An 18,589-nucleotide genomic window follows, 5' to 3' on the forward strand; every position below is an offset into this window, starting at 1 on the left:
CAAGCTGCTTGGAAAGCCTGCATTTTTAAACAAAATAAACAATAAAATCTCACCAAAACAAATATATATATATTTATACATATATAAAACACTTATGTTCAATTTGCAAGTTTTTTTTTTTTATTTACCCACTAAAAGTGAATTTATCAATTAACTTCAGTAGCAAACGTTGAAATTCCAAGCAAAATTATCGATAGATAAATGCAGATAGCGAGCAAGACTTTTTAACCACTTGGTTAAATCTTTGTAAAGAAACCCGATTACAATCAGACAAACTAAGAACCGATGACTTCTTTGCGAAAATAGTTAGTAGATGTAAATTACCTTACGATTAGGTTAAAATTGAACACTTTTATTTTACTTTAATATGTGGATCGTTTTTATATCGTGCAAATATTTCACTTTTAAAGCTGTCAAACTTTTTTCGATTGGCGTTATTCTGTTGCTCTCTCCATGCAGGCCTCGCTTGTTTTCTTTGTAAGCCCCAATGGCAGGTAAAAACGGGCGATAGAACATAGAATTTGTATCCAGCCACGTACATTTCGTAGACCTAAAAATAATATATTAATACACATATATAATAATATCTAAAGGGAAGGCGGAAATTGGCATCTTTTGCTAAAGCAAAAGTCTGAAACTTATTTCTATGCGCCATTCAAAACTTATACTTACTTGAGAATTCCTAGTAAATCCATAACCAGTAAATCTTTCATCATGGATGGGAACAGTATCTAATGCTATATAAAACGGTTCATATAAGAACTCAAAGTTTGTTACTATGTGGCTTATGCTAACTGAAGTCTCATTTCCCTTTAATGTTAACCATCTGAAAAGAAGAAATCGATAAAAATCGATAGGCACAACTAACATAATGCACTTTAGTTCATTTAATTTCATTGAAAAAATATACGCACTTTGAAAAATTGGTTGCATATTGATTGTAAATAAACACCTTTTCGTGGAAAGGTCTCGCTAATCCCTTTTTCGTTAGAGCTAGCAGGCTTTCCTTTGATTGTGGAAACGATGCTCGAACATCAATTTCAAAAGTGGGAATAACATAGGCGCAATTCTTCTCGCAATCGACAGTTTTAAAAAAATGGTTAAGCTGTACAACACTATTAACACTAGGTATTATATCAATGTCGGTTAAAAACACATATTTCGATTGGCATCCCTTGCGGGCTAAATTTCTCATGTGGTTCTGAGGATATACATTTCTTTTTCTCCATTCTAAGGTTTTCGCAGTTCTTAATTTTAATAAGAATTTTAGCGTCTTCTCAGGGTTTCGACAGTTGAATTTTTTTTGGATATTCAATGGTTCTGTTAAATGTCCCGGAAGGTTTTCATATTCCTGAGGAAACAAAATATGAAATGTCGCATTTGCTTTAACATTAGGAAAGCAAAGCCGCATATACGTGACAAAGTATTTTAATACTATATATTCCTCATTTCCGGCAGAGAATAATGCCACAGACATGGGACCGATCCAATTCGCGGCAACTTGTGGCAAAGAGTATAGCCGTTCTACCGAACTTTGCGTAGCTAGGCATATTAGACTAATTTTTGAAGATTCTGTATACTGTTCGCCTACAACGGCAAAATCCTTGATCTTGTACTTGTGTTGGTTATCCCAGCGTCCGTAGCTGATATCAATATTTGCGAAAGTTAACTTCGTTTTATTACTTTCAGATATGAAATGTTCCAAATTCGTAGTGGACATTGTCATTTGTGGTCCAACGTCGGAATGATATGGGCAGTTCAAGGGAACGGTAGCTTTAGTCTTTCCGCCATCAGTATTTGTTGGGTGTCTGCTACTCCCATTAGTGACAGATTTGTAGGGTGGATACACTTTTACTAACAATAGTATGTTTACGAACAGCAGGACAATTATTATCTTTATTAAGCTTCCATGAGGTAAACGAAACTAAAATTAGAAAAGTTAAAGTTTATTAAAAATCACTTATTTAACTTTGATATTAATTATCAAACATACATAACTACGTCAAAATATCAACAACTTAATATAGCCGACAATAGCAAATTCAATTTCTTCTTGGAGCATTAAATAATGTCTACAAATTATTTCAGGTTTCTCAAGGAACAGTATTTTAATTTCAATTTCAATCAGTCGAGAATCAAAAGTTTTGTCGATGACCTATCGAATTTATCGGCTTGTAGAATAAAAAGATCTAAAAGTCTCTAAAGGTGGATACATGAATTAGAGGGAAGCATTGTTTTTAGTTTAGAATTTTATTATAATATTCCCAGTTTAAGCATTTTATTACATTACATTGATTTTCACTAATATAGCTTACAATTGCATTTGTCCATTCAGCAATTGTGCATGTAGGCTTATAGCAGGTTAGTGCCTATAGATATACATACATATGTATGACTGTATATCTTAACTGAGAAATGTTGAAATGATTACAGCATTGCATTGCTCCATCATAATAAACACTTTGTTTGTAAATACATATGTATATATGTATGTATAAAAGGAGTAATGTATACAAACAATTTTGATTTATCCTTAACAGAAATACGTTAGACCAGAAGCACATTCACACTTTATATTTTAGCAGGAGCTTAAATATCGTAATTATATACTCTATTAATTACCATTATTCTGCACTTTTCTATAAGTGGGGCCAATTAAATGTACAAACATTTACATACATATTTCACTTTGTTTGAGTACACAACTGCTCAAAGGACCAACTTATGTGTGACCAAATCATATTCACGAACAAATACCAAAAAAGTAGCCACACATACATACATTTGGGTAACTGGTTATACATTTACATAGATATACAATTTTATTCAGCAGTAATATATCTATTTATCAATATGTTGTTAGGTTATGTATTTTAAAAAAATACATTATATTTTAGCTCCATGCATTTGTTTAACGATACATGTAAGAACACCGATAGCCGATAAAAGGCGCAGCAATTGAATACATTTAGAAGGAATGATCGGAATATATTAAGCAAATGAAACTGTTCTCCAAGCTGACAGCTTCGCAATATAATATTTATTATAATAACTTGATAGAATATATTCATATAAATAATTAATATAAAATAAATATATAGTTAATTAATTTATTTTATATGAATTCCTAAAAATAATTTAATTATATACATCTTAAATGCTTGATATATTTTTATTTACTGATTACTGTTGGCTGCATTATGAGTTGAGCAAAATTCTTACATAATTTAAAATGAAATATGAAGGATAGAATTTGCTTTTCTGTTTGAAAAAAAAAAAAAAAATTGTGGTCCACATAATGAATACAGTGCTTTCCGGTAGTGTAATTTGACAGTTATCGAATCAGAACGATATATAATAACATCGATAACTAATTGAAATTCTGTGTATATCGAGCATCCCCAATTAAGGTGTAAACAAAACATATACGATTTTAAGATAAAACCTTAAAATGAGCGGTGCTCATAGAGAAACAGTTCAAAAGCAAATTCATCAAGATTGGGCAAACCGAGAATACATTGAAGTTATAACAGCCAGCATAAAACGCATCACAGATTTTCTAAATTCATTTGGTAAGAAGTTACATGCCATCATCAATTTAATAATGACCAATGGTTTTGATTTAATTAGTACATATACGAATACAATCTGTTAAATAAATATTATGATGCCTTGAGTTTTTATATTCAAAGTATACTTTTATACAAAATCCTTAACATACATTCAGTAATTATTTAGTTTTGTATTTTGTGTGTATTTTAAAAATCTGAAAGCGGACGGATTTTCATAATGAAATAAATGAATTAACCAAGTAAACGATAGCTTTCGCTAAGTCAAATACTGAAAGTCTAAAATTCCTCTTATTCCTACTTCGTTTTGCTGTACCTTTAGTCGGTGAAATTCATGTTTTAATTTTCTCTTAAATTTGCGTTTTGAATGGAGTATTTCAAGAAGTGAAGTGATCATATTGACTTCCTGTAATACACGTCTTGCTGTTCGCAAGGGGAGAGAGAGAGTTGAGCTTTGGAATATATACTCGTATGTACCCTCGTCTGATAAGCTTTAAAATTTTATTGTTACGCCCACGAGGGGTGCGGAAAATTGGAAAGAAGTATTTTCCGATGTTATTTGAAGTGCTAGAAAATTGAGCTTTGGAATGTATACGTGCGTCGATAGCCAAAATTAATACCATAAAGTACCTCTAATGATTTGCCATAAACCACTGACCATTGGTCAGTGCATAAACTATATATTTTCATCCCATTTCACTATGGCAGCAAACGAAGAAAATTTACAAAAAATAAAAAGGTTCAACCGTATCCAATGTTTCCTAAAAAGGTTTTGTCGCTCTTTCACGCTCGTTAAAAATCTATAGTAGTCTAGTGCAATATTTGTTCGTCCGTACGCGAACTGTACCCTCACCTGATTATTTGTTTACACCCACATTGGGGCATGACAATGCCACCCTAGTGAAGCTCCTAACTTAATGTTTGCAGTAAATAAAAATGTCAACATATTTTTAGTGGGTGTGGCAAGACGGAAAACACAATACTTAGAGAAGTTGGTAAGTTACAGACCCATTATAAAGATGTCGCCAACTTTCCATCCACTGTGGGCATAGCAAATCTGAAATAAATACAAATATAGTATGGGAAGCTAGAAACTTGAAATGTAATACGTAGATACTTAAGGTTAGTTAGCTCCGACAAATAGGGGCGTATCGAATTTCGATGGAAAAAAAAAAAAAAAAACTAAAAACTTGTTTTGGAGTGCTAAAGGCCTAGAATAATCAGCATATCTTGCAGGTGGAACACTGCTGACTGTTATAAATAGAAGTGATACACTTGAATATATAACTCTTTGGCAAGGTGGCAAATTGAAAAAAAAATGTATTTGTCACAGTTCTAAAGGTCTAAATGGCCTTCATATGATTGATTTTTCTGAATTGGAAAAATCAATGACTTTCATAATATTTTTAAGCAAATAATAAATATATTTCCATATTATATTTTCTTGATATATACTAAACATATTACTCTTTCTTTTATATTTTCAGATATGTCCTGTCGATCGCGTCTTGCTGTGCTCAATGAAAAACTGACAGTTCTGGAACGCCGCATCGACTATTTGGAGGCTTGTGTAACCCAAGGCGAAACATTAACGTAATAGTTTTAATAAATAAAATACGTTGTGATTTTCAATATATATAAAATGTATTAAAATATGCAGTTTCAAATAATATTCCTGCACTTCATTTGGTATATGTTGTTTTGGCGGAATGATTTAAGCTCGTTAAAGAATAGATGTTAAGTTTGGACGAGTAAAATCCTTAAAGCGATAGTTCTAATAGGATTTTTTAAAAGCATTAGAGTCAACTGCTGAAGTATGTCACCTATCTGCAAAAAAAAAAGTCGGCAAAAACATTCGACTCAACCGCGAGATATCGTTACGGTATCTCCTAGTTGGTCATTACCTACTGAAATACTCTTTTTTTTTATGTTTTCCCATATGCTTCTGCGAAGTGGACGAAAATCATAAATTGATGCAAAGAGAGTGGATTCTAATAAATATTTAAAATCTGAGGCATCTTATTGGCTAAACAGTAGACTGAATGCCAGAGAATTCGGATGATCCAAAATACTAGCGCTTTCTAAGGTCTTCAGGAACTTCCTTATAACAATCCAATTGGATAAAATATTTTAGGATATATTGCCAAAACATGGGTATTGTAATATACAACCATTTTTTCTGTTAATATAATGAATCTCAGCTCTGAATATAATAAAATCAATATTATTTTTTGCAAATTTTTATTGTATTGTGTTTTGTTGTTGTTGTTGCTGTTGCTGTTTTTACCCCCAAACATGTGCCTGATTCAACTAACAGTTATTCGGATGATGCCACTGGCTCTTAAAACATATATATATGTATACATATAATTATTATCTAAGAAGCTATCGCGATTTTAAATGGGTCTGTTGATGTTTTTTCAGGTGATCGCTGCGTACGAATCGTCGACAACATTGAGTGCATGCATAGGGCTTCTCGCCCGTATGCGTGCGATTGTGACGATTCAAGTCGTCTTGACGCTTGAAGCGCTTCTCACATTGCCGGCAGCGAAATGGACGATCCTGCACAAAATGAGGCATCCCATAGGTACTGGCACCGTCCTGTGGCGGCAATTGCGATAGTGTGCGTGCAATATCCTCGGCAGGCTCATACTTGACATCCGGCTTGTCACTGAGGCCAGCCGTCAATTGGTTATCAGGTAATGGGGCTATGATTTGATATTTGTCACTATGCTCGGGTCGTTCCAATTTAATTCTGAATGGGGCATGGTCATAGCCAGCTGCTGGCGCTGGCTGCGGCTGATGGTTTTGATTTTGATTTGGGTTCGACTCGCCCCCTCCATTGATTACTGCCATAAAATGATAGCCCGAATCGGCATCAGAGGTATTCTTTTTCGCACCCTTCACCTTGGTTGTATTAGGCAATGAACGTTTCGGATTGTTACTTTTCAGCTGTCTGTCGTGGGTGGCCAAGTGTTTGGTCAGATGATCGCTGCGTGAAAACTTTTTACTACAATGTATGCATTTGAACGGCTTTTCACCCGTATGGGTGCGCAAATGCCGATTCAGCTCGTCTGAGCGTGTGAATCCCTTCCCGCACTTGGGCTCGGTGCAGACGAATGGTTTGATGCCTGTGTGCCATGTCAGATGGGAGCGAAGGTGGGAGCTTTTTCCATAACTTTTCGTACAATTATCATAGGGGCATACGAATTTTCGTTTGGGATCCGCTGCATGGGGAGTAGCAAGCAGCTTTACTGTTGGCATTATTCGAATTTTAGAATCGCTACCATATTCTAGGCCGTCCGAAAGCATATTGTGCTCAGTCTCCACCGATTTATGTACATTATCGAGATCCATGGGAGAGTCATGTTTGAACTCTCCAAATATGGTTGAGGCTCTAAGTATTACATCTGGGGCCGGGGCCAGAAGATTATTTCCGTGAGCGCCATCAACTAGAGATGGAAAAGTGAGTTGAGGTTTTGCTGATTCGACTGGGGCTATTGTTGATGTCGTCAGCATTTGAGGCGTGGGTGTGTTTGGAATTATTTGTGACATTACGCTTTCGTTATTATATTTTTTTTTTTTTTCTTAGTCAAAACTGGATTTATTTTTATATCTGCAAGTAAATTTTTTTACAAATATATAATTGCTTTTAGTTTTTATACGCAGTGTTGCAATTAAAGGCACTTAAATTTACCAGAGGTACAATTTTTTGAACATTAAAATATTCGATGGGCGTGGGCGTGGGCGTCGGCCATTCTGATTATAAACAAATCTCCATTGTTTTAGAACGGAAAATGCATTATCGTACTATTTTGATTTTAGATTTACACATGCACTAGACGATACGTACACATAAATAGTAAATAATATAAAAACTTCTTTCATATATTTTAATTATATCCTGTCGACAATAAACGGAGTGCGATAAAAATATATCGATTACTCGTTACAGTATGTAAGATTTTAGTTTATGGAGTATCTACACTAGCTATATCTTCACTAGCCGTTTACACTATCCACATTTTCGAGGAACGACATAAATTTGTTCGCTAACGGAAAATTAAAATCTGACGTGTTCATTTTTCGGTTTACTTACATTTAAATACATTTTAATTTGAAAATATTATTTGTTATTGATATATGAGCAAAATTAATAAATTTCACTTCGATACGCATTTCAAGTATGTCATCGATTATTTCTTATTCATATAAATAAATGTAAATAGTGTTAATGCAAATATCTAAATGTGACTTTCAAATTTAATTGCTATTAACAAATAACATTATGTATGAAATATCAGAATCTTAATGTGTAAAATACATTCGCCCTTGAAAACACTTATCGATATATATGCATAGTAGATTCAGATATGGATGTGCGTAGTGGAAACAGCTAATAAAATGTGTGCCTCCAATAACAAATATGTTACTGTAACAATAAATAAAAGTTTACTTGGAATAATTTTATCCAATTCTTAGCTAGAGGAATGTCTGTAATACAGAAATGACATGGCACTCAGCTCTACAACTGTGAAACAGAAAGGACGTCAGCGTCGCAAGCCAACAATATGGACAAGAGAAAAGATTTATAAACTAATTGAGCTGTATCGTGCATCAGATTGTTTATGGAACCATTATTCGGAATTGTACAAAAACAAGGATTGTCGAAATAAAGCAATAGATCGGATATGTAAAACACTGGAAATTTCAAAAATTGATTATGGTAAAAAAGTGCATAATCTGCGAAATCAATTCAATTCAGAATTAAAGAAATATGAAAGACGTTTGGAAAAAATGGGTGGTGCGAAAAATGCATCAACAAAAACATGTCGTTGGGAGCATTTTGAAACCTTAATGTTTCTGCGACCTATCATTGAGCCCCGACCGGGCTATCAACCACAAAGCAAGGTATTTCTTATTGATATCAATAATCAAATAAATAATAGTTGTTTACCCTTTTCATTTTCCAGAAATCTGTAAATAGCATTAAGTTATCCTATAATGAAAATACCGAACAGGAACCTGCGGAAAGCCCGATAGAGGAAAATAAAGAATTACCAAATTTAAGTGTCGAGCAGTCAAATAATCGAGTTGTAAAAGAACTTGAACCGTGCGAAGTACAACAAAATTCTACATCAAAACATTGCAAAAGCTTTTCATCAATTTCCACGCATGTAGAAAAGCAAAATTGCATGGAAGTTCCGAGGCCAGGTGTTCGTGATCAGTGGGATGCATTTGGCGAATTGATAGCCAATGAATTTCGTAATCTAAACTCAATGATTTCACGGAAAAAGCTTAAACGTAAAATCATGCAAATTATGCTAGAAGTTGGCGAAGAAGATGATAAAAAATATACAAATATGAATTGAATTCGTCTCCTGTTATTATTGCTTTCGTTAACGTTATGTATGATTTTTTTTGATAACAGTCAAATTTATTTTTCCACTATATTGTATTTAGTTTTAGACTTTTAAATTTCTGTTTGCCAATATTTTGTATTTAATATTAGAATTAATAAAAATATCTGTAAACTTTGTGTGTTAAATCGGTTTAATAATGTATATAAATAATATGTCTTTTATTGTTTTACAGTCTAGATTGGTAAAAATTTACTTTTGTGCTAGAGAAATCTTAAATTATAATTTTTCAAATTATGATCTATAAAAACAAACGTACTTTTCACATAAATTCTAATTGGAACTATGTATAAGCTTAGGAGGGACTGGCTTGTGAGAGATTGTAATAGGTAAGGGATCAACTAGTTATCCGGAATGTAAGCGGACTTCTAGGTTAGATGCTACAGCGCAAATGCAAAAGGTAGTTCTGATGGTACTGCTAAGCAATTTAAGTGAGCAAACGTCAGCATTTTATCTGTACTCGTATTAAAAACACTATTCCGTACACGTTGGAGACGCTTCCGCAAAGTTGACCGTGTTTCTTTTGCGGAAGAGCATTGAATGCCGTCATGCTGGTAGCAGAGTCCCGCGTAAGCTGTAAGGCAAATGTAAATACGGTTTTAAGCACTACCAGCACAAAATGAGTTTAGAATATATAATATTGTTTTCTTTTCAAATTAAGGAGAGATAAAACAATTCTGATGTCTCTAGCTTTAATGATCGTTCAGGTCGAAAAAATCGATTCCTTTCGATGTTATGGTAATGATATGAAATATGCAAATGAAAAAATAAATAAATAAAATGTATTGGTGCTGCGTTCGGTACATTTTTCCTAATTGCCTAATGATTATGCACTTATACATGCATTTTGACTTCAATATTGTTATATATGTACCTACATATATGCCGACATACTTTGTATAAATTAAAATTTGTATATGCAGACATATTTATAAATGTATACAAAAGTATTCAAGTTGACGGGAATTTATTGTTTACACTCAACTTATTTATTATTTTCTCAACATTTTAACATAAGTATTGATAAACAAAAATGATCAAGGAACATTCACATACATACATAAATATATAAACTTACGAATATGCATATGTATGTATGTATATAAATGACTTGTATAAAATTTATTGTGCGCAATATCCTCATTATAGAATTAAGTTTCTAAAAGTCTTTAGTTTTATAACATAAGATGTTTTGAGTCAAAGACATTCAAATGCATTTACAATTTTATCAGATTGGATGTGTTTATACATATATTATTTCCCCATTACTGCCTTCATGATTGAATACATGCATACGTACATACACAACCATGTAGATACACACACTGTCGAGGGCATGTCATATAACCATATGATTAATACGCATTGAACAGCTGATTCATTCGAACCAAATGTTTGTATATAAGCACACATTGATATACATATGTGAATATGTATTTATAAAGACTCACACCATATGGGCATTCTTTTGAGCTCTGGTGCTCACGCACACATTGGCAAAGCCAGCTGCAACAATTACTAAAACTGTTGATATCATAAAGTACCAGGGCCGCATTTTAATTGTCACTGAGATTTTAGATGAGGTATATCAGTATAATTGTAATTAAATACGCGCCTATACATTTAATTGTAAATAAATAAGCATATATTGTAAGGTAAACATGTTAAATGTGAAATTTTTTATATGTATCAAAGAAATAAAACTGTCGTTTATGGGCCAATAATTAACCGCACTGCGCTACTGTTCACTTTAGTTGAGCAGCACAATCCTCTCAGTTGTGGTCTCTCGCCTCTCCGTCAACAATATGCAAGCGAGCGAATGCACAATACACTGTATTGCTTATATGTGTGCGTGATTTTATTTATATATGTATACAAACAGATATATGTATGCATGAATATAAGTTTGCAAAGCAGTATAACTGATGGATGTGTGTATGTATATATTTAAAAATATATACATATACAGTACATATATAAATAATTATAAGTATAAACATAATATATAAATATAAATGTATGTACATATACATGCATGTATTTATATATGGGAAATACTGCAGGAACTCAAGACATCAACTTTGCAAAGCAGTTCATTTGAACAGCTGTAAGCGATCGACGACGACCTCAGCGCTTAATACAAATCATAAACGAATAAGCTTAGGGACTATACAATAATACATGTACATTTGAGTATACATACATATGTGTATGTGTATTTTTATACGAAAAACATAAAGATATGTATGAACTTACATATAAAAAGACAGAGACAAAAAAAAAACAATTCTGACGAATCAAATATAAATAAATAAACGTGTGTACATATGTATGTGAATACAGCGTCGTGTGTGTATATCTAAAGAGCGTTAAAAAAAACAACAACCTAAAGTAATTTGCGTAGTGTATTTGTGTGTATGTATGCATCTATGTATGTATTTATTTACGTGCTTATGTATAACAGACGTTCGTATGAATGTATGAACGTACGTATGAATGTAGTTTCTCGTCACATTCAACTCGTATCTCAATCGGTTCGTGTTCGTCGAGTTCGCTGCTTTGTGATTGTGCTTCTTGCACTGGCACTTGGCGCTAAGATTCAATTGAGCCAGAATGCTCCGACTTTGCCGCGGAGCAGTCGGTCGCAATATGTGTTCTGCTCCGTCGTAGCCTCGATAACGTTAATACGCAGATGATATACAAATCCAAACTAAAACCAAATATAAAATCAAAACTAAACAAAACAAATTAAAAGCCACAACATTTTAATGTCCCTAATTTAGCAACAAGTGTTAATCTTAATGCAGATATATGCACGTATATACTTTTGCGTATAAATAATACATTCATTGGCTGTATGTAAAGTATAAAGTGATTAAATCTCAGCATTCTTAAATTATAATTTACCTGCATGTTCATTGTGATTTGTCTGTGTTTAATCTACGCACTGTTTTATATGCCAATGTACATGGATTAAAAGAAAAGCGTAGTTATCATGCGTTTGTATTTGTATATTTTCTTGATTCTTGATACGCGATTCAAAAACGTCATTGCTTATAAACATATGCAACAACAAATGTATATGCATACATACATACATATAATATTATTATAATAAAATATAACAGATTTGAGCAAGTAAATCCACAAATATATATGACTATGTGTGTACATAAATATAAATACATACATACTTATGTGTATGTTCGTGCATCTGTGATTTTTAAATATGTTTCCATAAGAGTATACAAATTTTTAAACATGTATTAACGCACATATGTACATGCATATACACATGTGTGCATGCCTGCATGTGTGTGCGTCAGTGAGTGAGTGTGTGTGTATGTGTGTGTGTGTGAGTGTACATGTAAATAAAATAAACTCATTGCCACAGACAAAACTCGAACGTGAGTCTTTGAACATTGCGAACAGAAAATAAGGAACCAGTTTCACCTTGAGTCAAAATGCATACATGCATACGCAGTATGTACAAGTGGCAACTGCATACATATACAATATGAACATATACAAGTGTACATAAGGACGATCAAAAATATATCCGCAACTTGCATTTGAGCGATCAAGAGAAAAAATGAATAAACTTGTGCATACATATGTACATATATACGCACATAAGTGTATGTACATATGTATATGTATATGTAAAATGTAAATATATATACACATAGAATATATATACATATATATACATATATGTATATATACATATATGTATATATGTATGCACATATGTATATACATATATGCAAGTGCATAAAAACGGAATTAAATTAATATATAAAGTATATATATATGTATGTATGTGCGCATTTATATATAAGTACATATAAACAAATCGTTCCATACTTGTTCTTCTACTTGCATTCTCATTTATGTATGTGCATTTATATACATATAGATTTGTACATTTGTATGTAATATCCATATACATATACATATGAATGCATGCAGTAATGTTGAAAAGGAAATGAATGTTCATACATACACCTATGTATATTCAAACATACATATACATTCATGCAAATATAAATACGTAGATATTTCATTATTTTTATGTAATGAAATGCAAATAACTGTCTAGTCCAGATCCCAGATCCCAGATCCAGGCATCTATTAATAATATAACTGATCTAGATCACGCACAGTCACAAAACTAACTCCAATTAATTTTTTTTATTTATCGTTCCAACAGTGCCACAAACGATTCATAAACTAACGACGGAATATAAATTATTTAAAAAATTAAAAATAAAGGCGTGCCAGCCTTTGGCCACACATAAACAACTAAAATGGAAAACTATGAAAATCATATTAAAACTAAAAGATCTCCAACGGTTTTTGGATCTGCACTTGTTCCAGCTAACTCAAGTACTCCGTATTCAGATGCAACTCAAGTAAGTAAAATCACAATAGGAATACATACGTACATACTTATGTATGTATGCATGTTCAATCAGAATAAGCAATTTAAAATTAAACAAAAATTGCATTTTTATACCTTGCATGAAAATCATTTTTATTGAGATAACATTTAGTCTAGCGATTCTGCCAAAGATGGCGTTCTTCTACTTATATTTAATCATATACAGTCAACATTTCAACTAAAATGTAATTTATTTGTAAGCTGGCTTCGTTCACTTACATATGTATATGCATACATACATACATATAAATACATATAACCATTCGACAGTTTAAATGGCATTTTTAGTGTATTTATACCCAAGAATAGTTTCTGCTTCATATGAAATTCTTCATATACTTTTAATCATTTATCTGAAGTGGCAATTTTAGTGCATTTCTATCTGTCGAAATAGCTTTAAAATACACGCATACATATGTATGTACATATATTTCCCGCTAACTTCGTAATTCTGAATGCGTCATGCACTATGTGTACATTAAGCGCATTTAAAATGTCTGGTTCTTATGAACCGAATTTTTTGTCTAGCTTTAAGAGTGTCTGAACTTTATTTCTATTTACATATATATGCATATATGTATGTGTAAGAAACTTTGTTAATTTCGTAGGTGCAGAACGGATGCCAATCCGATAGAAGAGGTCAATGAAACGTTTAACTGATAAGAGTATACATATGTATGTATGTATGTGCGAAAAATAGGTGTTTATATGTATATATGTATGTATATAAATATTTTATATATAGATTTGTTTACATATATTTTTCGTTCATTTTTAGATAGTAATTTCGTTATATTATTTAAAAAGAAAAAAAATTATAAAATGCGCAGCATGTGTCTTACGAGCAAAGGTGTTAATATTTAAATTAAAGATATGTACATATGTATGTATTTCTATGTAAACACAAGTCATGCATTCCCATTAAGCGTATAAGAGTAGTTTTATATATTTGTTTGAGTGTATGTACGTGCATACGTACATGTGTATATCTGTGCGTGCATCCATTAAATTATAGTATATCAACTGTCTGGCTTCTGGCGTTCATGTTTGTGTTTTGGTTAGATTCATATAAGACATCAAGAATGTAAATCAATAATTTAGAGTCACATTTTAGCAAGTGCAAAAGTAATGTCAATGGCCGCTGTAGCAAAACGTCTGCGTCCACCTCTCCATTTGCTTCATATCCCATTCGTTTGAGCTAACACAACAATGCTGCGGATGGTTCTGCTGCTGCTCTTGTTGCTGATGTTGTTGTTGTTGCGTCGGCGTCGGCGTCGGCGTCATTGCCGCTGGCTATATTGGTTGGTTGAACTTGGGGTTCACGAACTGCTTCAAGGTCGTAGTTAACGCTATTACTAGTGTGTTTTTTTTGGACTCTAATAAAAAGGTTGTTCACTCGAGCAGTGCGACATTGCGCTTAGTGGACTAGAATATATACAGATATACACAATCTATACATAATATATGTAGTCTGTGCATTTTGTATATAGTCATACACATTATGCTTAAATGACGTCTGTTCCGTTATTAATTTTCTTAAAGTGGTTTTCGTTTTGTCAATTTCGCAATTTTGCGATTTTGGCTTAATCTTTGATTTCATTAGGAAATAATTTTAGATTTTAAGATTTTGAAAAGTTGTTATGGTATTACCAATTATAAATTTGTTATTTTTCCATTTCATTAAGGCAAACATTAATAAATATAATTAATTGTAATTATTAAAAGAATTTTGTTTTAATATTTGCTCCATAATTTAGTTTATTATTATTTTTTTTAATGTGTTCATTTATAAAGCATTAAATAATTATCGGCTAAGTTCCCACACATTCTACATTTGTATCATATATAAAAAAAATTGTAGTCTCAATTTAATTAATACATTTTTATTCTTGTAGATTCTAATTAAAGATGTTTTTTTTTTTAATTATTCATTATTTTTATAATTAATTATTATTTTTAAAGACTGGATATTAAATATAATCATTATTAAAGTAAATAATAAATATTTTAAAAATTGCCGTTAAATTGTTTGCTTAGATCAATATATATATATTGAAGATTCATATATGTACATATATAATATATGAAAGATGTATCATATACATTTTCTTTGCAAACGTCGTGAGAAGTGAATTATCAAGAATTCGAAAATTATTGTTTCATAAGTGTGGTATTCAAGAAATCAAGAAAATTTTTTAAATTAAACCAGAACTAAACTGCGATGTTTATGTGAATAATAATGCATTCTTCCAAAACACAAGTCGGGATACTGTGTACTGCCAATATGTCTGGTGAAATATCGGCAATAGATTAACATTATCGGACAATGACGGTCTTATCTATAGATTTGTAGATAAGCATTGGGTACAGGGTATCAATATGTCGTAAGCTTCTAATAATAATAGCAATAAACTCTCTCTCGTTGAGTCAATAAAAACCAGCAGCAGCAATTGCTCCGATTTTATTTCGCCAAAAGCCATGTTTCCCACTTAACGATTGCCACATGGCGGCAAATCAATTTACAATTTACAAAATTAATTAAAAAGCACGAATTATATTTATTTATTTACTTTTTTGTTTATAGTGGGAAAGGGAAACATCTTTGATAAACACGTTTGTGTTTTTTCTCTTTTAATGGTAGTTAAGTTTTTTTTATTTTTTTTTTATGAATATAAATTGTGGGTATATATACATATATATATATATGTTTTTATTAAAATAATTTGACTTCAACTGAAAATAGTAGTTATAACATCTAATTAATCTAAAATAGAAAAAAAATACCTTGAGTCTAAGTTATTTTTAAATCATTATCTATAATAAATATACATTTATATTAAATATTAAATTAATTTATTTACCAATTGAAATTAAAAATATAATTCTTATCTTTTAGACAAAAAAACATTCTCCTGGCCATATAAAAAGGCCAATGAATGCATTCATGGTCTGGAGTCAAATGGAACGACGGAAAATATGCGAAAAAACGCCAGACTTGCATAATGCTGAAATTTCTAAGGAACTAGGCAGACGATGGCAGCTTTTATCCAAGGACGATAAACAGCCATATATTATCGAAGCAGAAAAGCTGCGAAAACTTCATATGATAGAATATCCAAATTATAAATATAGGCCACAAAAAAAACAATCAAGATCGTCAGTCGTTTTAAAGCAAAATCAGGATATAGATATCGATGTTAAGCAGGATTCACAGAATATGACGACACCTGTTGCAATAAATGGAACATGTACTGCCGGTCGGAAAAACAAAAGATCTACCTCTACTTGTCAATCTAGTGCGTTGTCAAAACGTCTAAAAAATGATTCAGGTGATAATGTAAAATGTAATAATGATATAAAGACCCCCTCCCGTACTTTTGAAGTTGTACTCCCACCGGAAAAGGATTATGTAAATCTCCAGTCAGCCGAATTTGTACAAACAAATAATCGAATCGATTCCGGTATTCATTCGGGCGATAGTATAGTTAAACTGGAAAATGTATCGGATAACAATAATGCCCTTATCACGCAAGAGAATTTGACATTTCTTCAATTCTTTGATAATCCGCAAAAAACTGAAGACGCAATTCTAGAAACGAACTTATCGTGTATTAGTCAGGGCGTTAGCCAACACGTCCAGCCAAATTTTGGTGATTGTCAGAATATTGGAGAGCCCGTATTTGATTCTGAAGAAAATATTGTGAACGATGCAAATTTGCATTCGGCTAGCCATCACTTACCCCCCTATGTGCCAGATACGCAGGAGTGTTTTGCCGAAGACTGTGGATCCGAAAGTATACCCCATCAGCCATTCTACGCATTGCGGCCACAAACAGTTACAATGAACATTGAAATTCATAATAGTCCAGTTACCTATGGAGCGAATACATTCCAAAATGAAGAATTCAACCCAATTCCATCGACGACCGAAGACAGCGATTGTAGCATCCTAACATCTACACATTCGCCACACATTGGCTTTTGTAGTAGCAGTATAGACAACAGTCTGGTGGAATCTGAAGGTATTACAAATCCATGTACATATTCTAACCAGGACTACAGCGGTAATTTGATTGGAGCAAATAATGATCTCAACTACTCAGTACATGATAACGATGGAGCTCTACTGGCTTATACTTTTGAGGATCTACCACCTCAACCAACTGGTAGTCATCTAGAATTTAATACTAACAGATATGAGTTTTCAAGCGTATACAAAATGTGAGCTATAGAATGTGAGAAATATTTAAGCTTTGTGTAATTTTTAATAATATGTTTTTACGTTTATAAATATACACCAAAATATATACACATATAAATAGATATTATATACACATTTATATATAAATATATATATATATTATATATAAGAATATGAACGTACATTTAAACGAACAATAAAATGCATTGCATTAAACGATACATCTTTTGATTGTCCAATATTATTATTTTTCATTATGTACACGCTTTCAGAGTTCAATCAACCGCCCATCGTCTGTCAAGGGGTTTTTATACACTCGTAGCGGATATTCAATTGTGTCATTAAATGTGTAGCATATAGATCGGGTGAGTTATTGTCTGCCGTTTCTAGTGGACTTCCATAAGCAGTGAACGTTGACGCCTCAACTCGTGATTTGAGGTGGTTAGCAACACGACGTGAGGTGTTCGGTAGATCAACAATTGTGCGTCAGCAAATATTGAGTTAGGTCATCTCTGAGAATATCATCGCCAGGAGCATTTCGACGATGGAGTAAGGAGTCTTAGAAAGTAAGGTAGTAACTTCAACCTTTATGAATCGCCAAGACTGTTGGGCCTAAATTAAGCCTGTCTGTTAGAGAGGTCACTCAGGTCACTCCTTCCTTCCAGCCTGCCTTTTTATCCCTGTACATTACCCATACGAGTTTGTGGGCTGACCCCAAATCTCTAAGGATTGCGTGATCTGAGATGCCCATATATCTGGAGTAATTCCTGATTTGGAAACGGCAAAATATTTTCTTTGGGAGTGGTGGTGCATGCCATTTTCTTTTTCTTAGGTTTTAAAAAGGATCGTAAGGAAAAGTATTTAATAATCTAGTGAAATATGGTTAAAACAATTTATGCATAAAATAATATATATTGTGTTATAATAAATAGAATTTGTAAATGAATATAGTTTC

General features: G+C 32.4%; 5 protein-coding genes across 24 annotated transcripts; 3 read left to right on the plus strand and 2 right to left on the minus strand.

Annotated features, from left to right (window-relative positions):
- Window positions 1–331: 331 nt before the first annotated feature.
- LOC108617350 (beta-1,4-glucuronyltransferase 1) lies at window positions 332–2,935 on the minus strand. Of its 2 annotated transcripts, none has more exons than XM_018013133.2 (4): window positions 2,623–2,935; window positions 915–1,924; window positions 673–826; window positions 332–550 (listed from the first exon to the last, which is right to left on the minus strand). In XM_018013133.2, exons 1-4 carry the CDS (start codon window positions 2,623–2,625, stop codon window positions 353–355), a joined length of 1,365 nt encoding a protein of 454 aa, XP_017868622.1. In that variant the 5' UTR covers window positions 2,626–2,935; the 3' UTR covers window positions 332–352. The 2 variants fall into 2 exon arrangements, with proteins under 2 accessions (XP_017868622.1, XP_089327727.1); XM_089471601.1 differs by lacking the exon at window positions 2,623–2,935 and adding an exon at window positions 1,994–2,203.
- A 377-nt stretch (window positions 2,936–3,312) lies between these two features.
- Window positions 3,313–5,239, plus strand: HSPC300 (hematopoietic stem/progenitor cell protein 300). Of its 5 annotated transcripts, XR_016270568.1 has the most exons (3): window positions 3,579–3,811; window positions 3,892–4,038; window positions 5,057–5,239. XR_016270568.1 is itself a non-coding variant. In XM_018013134.2 (2 exons), the coding sequence occupies exons 1-2, from the start codon at window positions 3,452–3,454 to the stop codon at window positions 5,164–5,166; spliced, it is 231 nt and encodes a 76-aa protein (XP_017868623.1). In that variant the 5' UTR covers window positions 3,313–3,451; the 3' UTR covers window positions 5,167–5,239. The 5 variants fall into 5 exon arrangements, 1 of the variants encoding a protein (XP_017868623.1); XM_018013134.2 differs by lacking the exons at window positions 3,579–3,811; window positions 3,892–4,038 and adding an exon at window positions 3,313–3,572; XR_016270566.1 differs by lacking the exons at window positions 3,579–3,811; window positions 3,892–4,038 and adding an exon at window positions 4,045–4,564.
- Window positions 5,240–5,793: 554 nt separating this feature from the next.
- On the minus strand, window positions 5,794–7,550 carry LOC108617479 (uncharacterized). 2 transcript variants are annotated; one of them, XM_089471611.1, is made up of 2 exons: window positions 7,423–7,550; window positions 5,794–7,185 (listed from the first exon to the last, which is right to left on the minus strand). In XM_089471611.1, exon 2 carries the CDS (start codon window positions 7,122–7,124, stop codon window positions 5,955–5,957), a length of 1,170 nt encoding a protein of 389 aa, XP_089327737.1. In that variant the 5' UTR covers window positions 7,125–7,185; window positions 7,423–7,550; the 3' UTR covers window positions 5,794–5,954. The 2 variants fall into 2 exon arrangements, with proteins under 2 accessions (XP_089327737.1, XP_017868777.1); XM_018013288.2 differs by having other exon boundaries at window positions 7,267–7,525.
- Window positions 7,551–7,934: 384 nt separating this feature from the next.
- On the plus strand, window positions 7,935–9,117 carry LOC108617622 (uncharacterized). Its single transcript, XM_018013464.2, has 2 exons — window positions 7,935–8,480; window positions 8,543–9,117. Exons 1-2 carry the CDS (start codon window positions 8,082–8,084, stop codon window positions 8,939–8,941), a joined length of 798 nt encoding a protein of 265 aa, XP_017868953.1. The 5' UTR covers window positions 7,935–8,081; the 3' UTR covers window positions 8,942–9,117.
- A 1,998-nt stretch (window positions 9,118–11,115) lies between these two features.
- On the plus strand, window positions 11,116–17,855 carry Sox14 (Sox box protein 14). Of its 14 annotated transcripts, none has more exons than XM_089471591.1 (3): window positions 11,116–11,404; window positions 13,203–13,404; window positions 16,330–17,855. In XM_089471591.1, the coding sequence occupies exons 2-3, from the start codon at window positions 13,300–13,302 to the stop codon at window positions 17,656–17,658; spliced, it is 1,434 nt and encodes a 477-aa protein (XP_089327717.1). In that variant the 5' UTR covers window positions 11,116–11,404; window positions 13,203–13,299; the 3' UTR covers window positions 17,659–17,855. The 14 variants fall into 14 exon arrangements, with proteins under 14 accessions (XP_089327717.1, XP_089327716.1, XP_089327718.1 ...); XM_089471590.1 differs by having other exon boundaries at window positions 11,116–11,380; XM_089471592.1 differs by having other exon boundaries at window positions 11,116–11,318.
- Window positions 17,856–18,589: the final 734 nt, after the last annotated feature.

The sequence above is a fragment of the Drosophila arizonae genome, chromosome 5 (assembly GCF_054131065.1).
Source record: "Drosophila arizonae isolate 15081-1271.41 chromosome 5, UAZ_ARI_1.0, whole genome shotgun sequence".
NCBI lineage: Eukaryota > Metazoa > Arthropoda > Insecta > Diptera > Drosophilidae > Drosophila > Drosophila arizonae.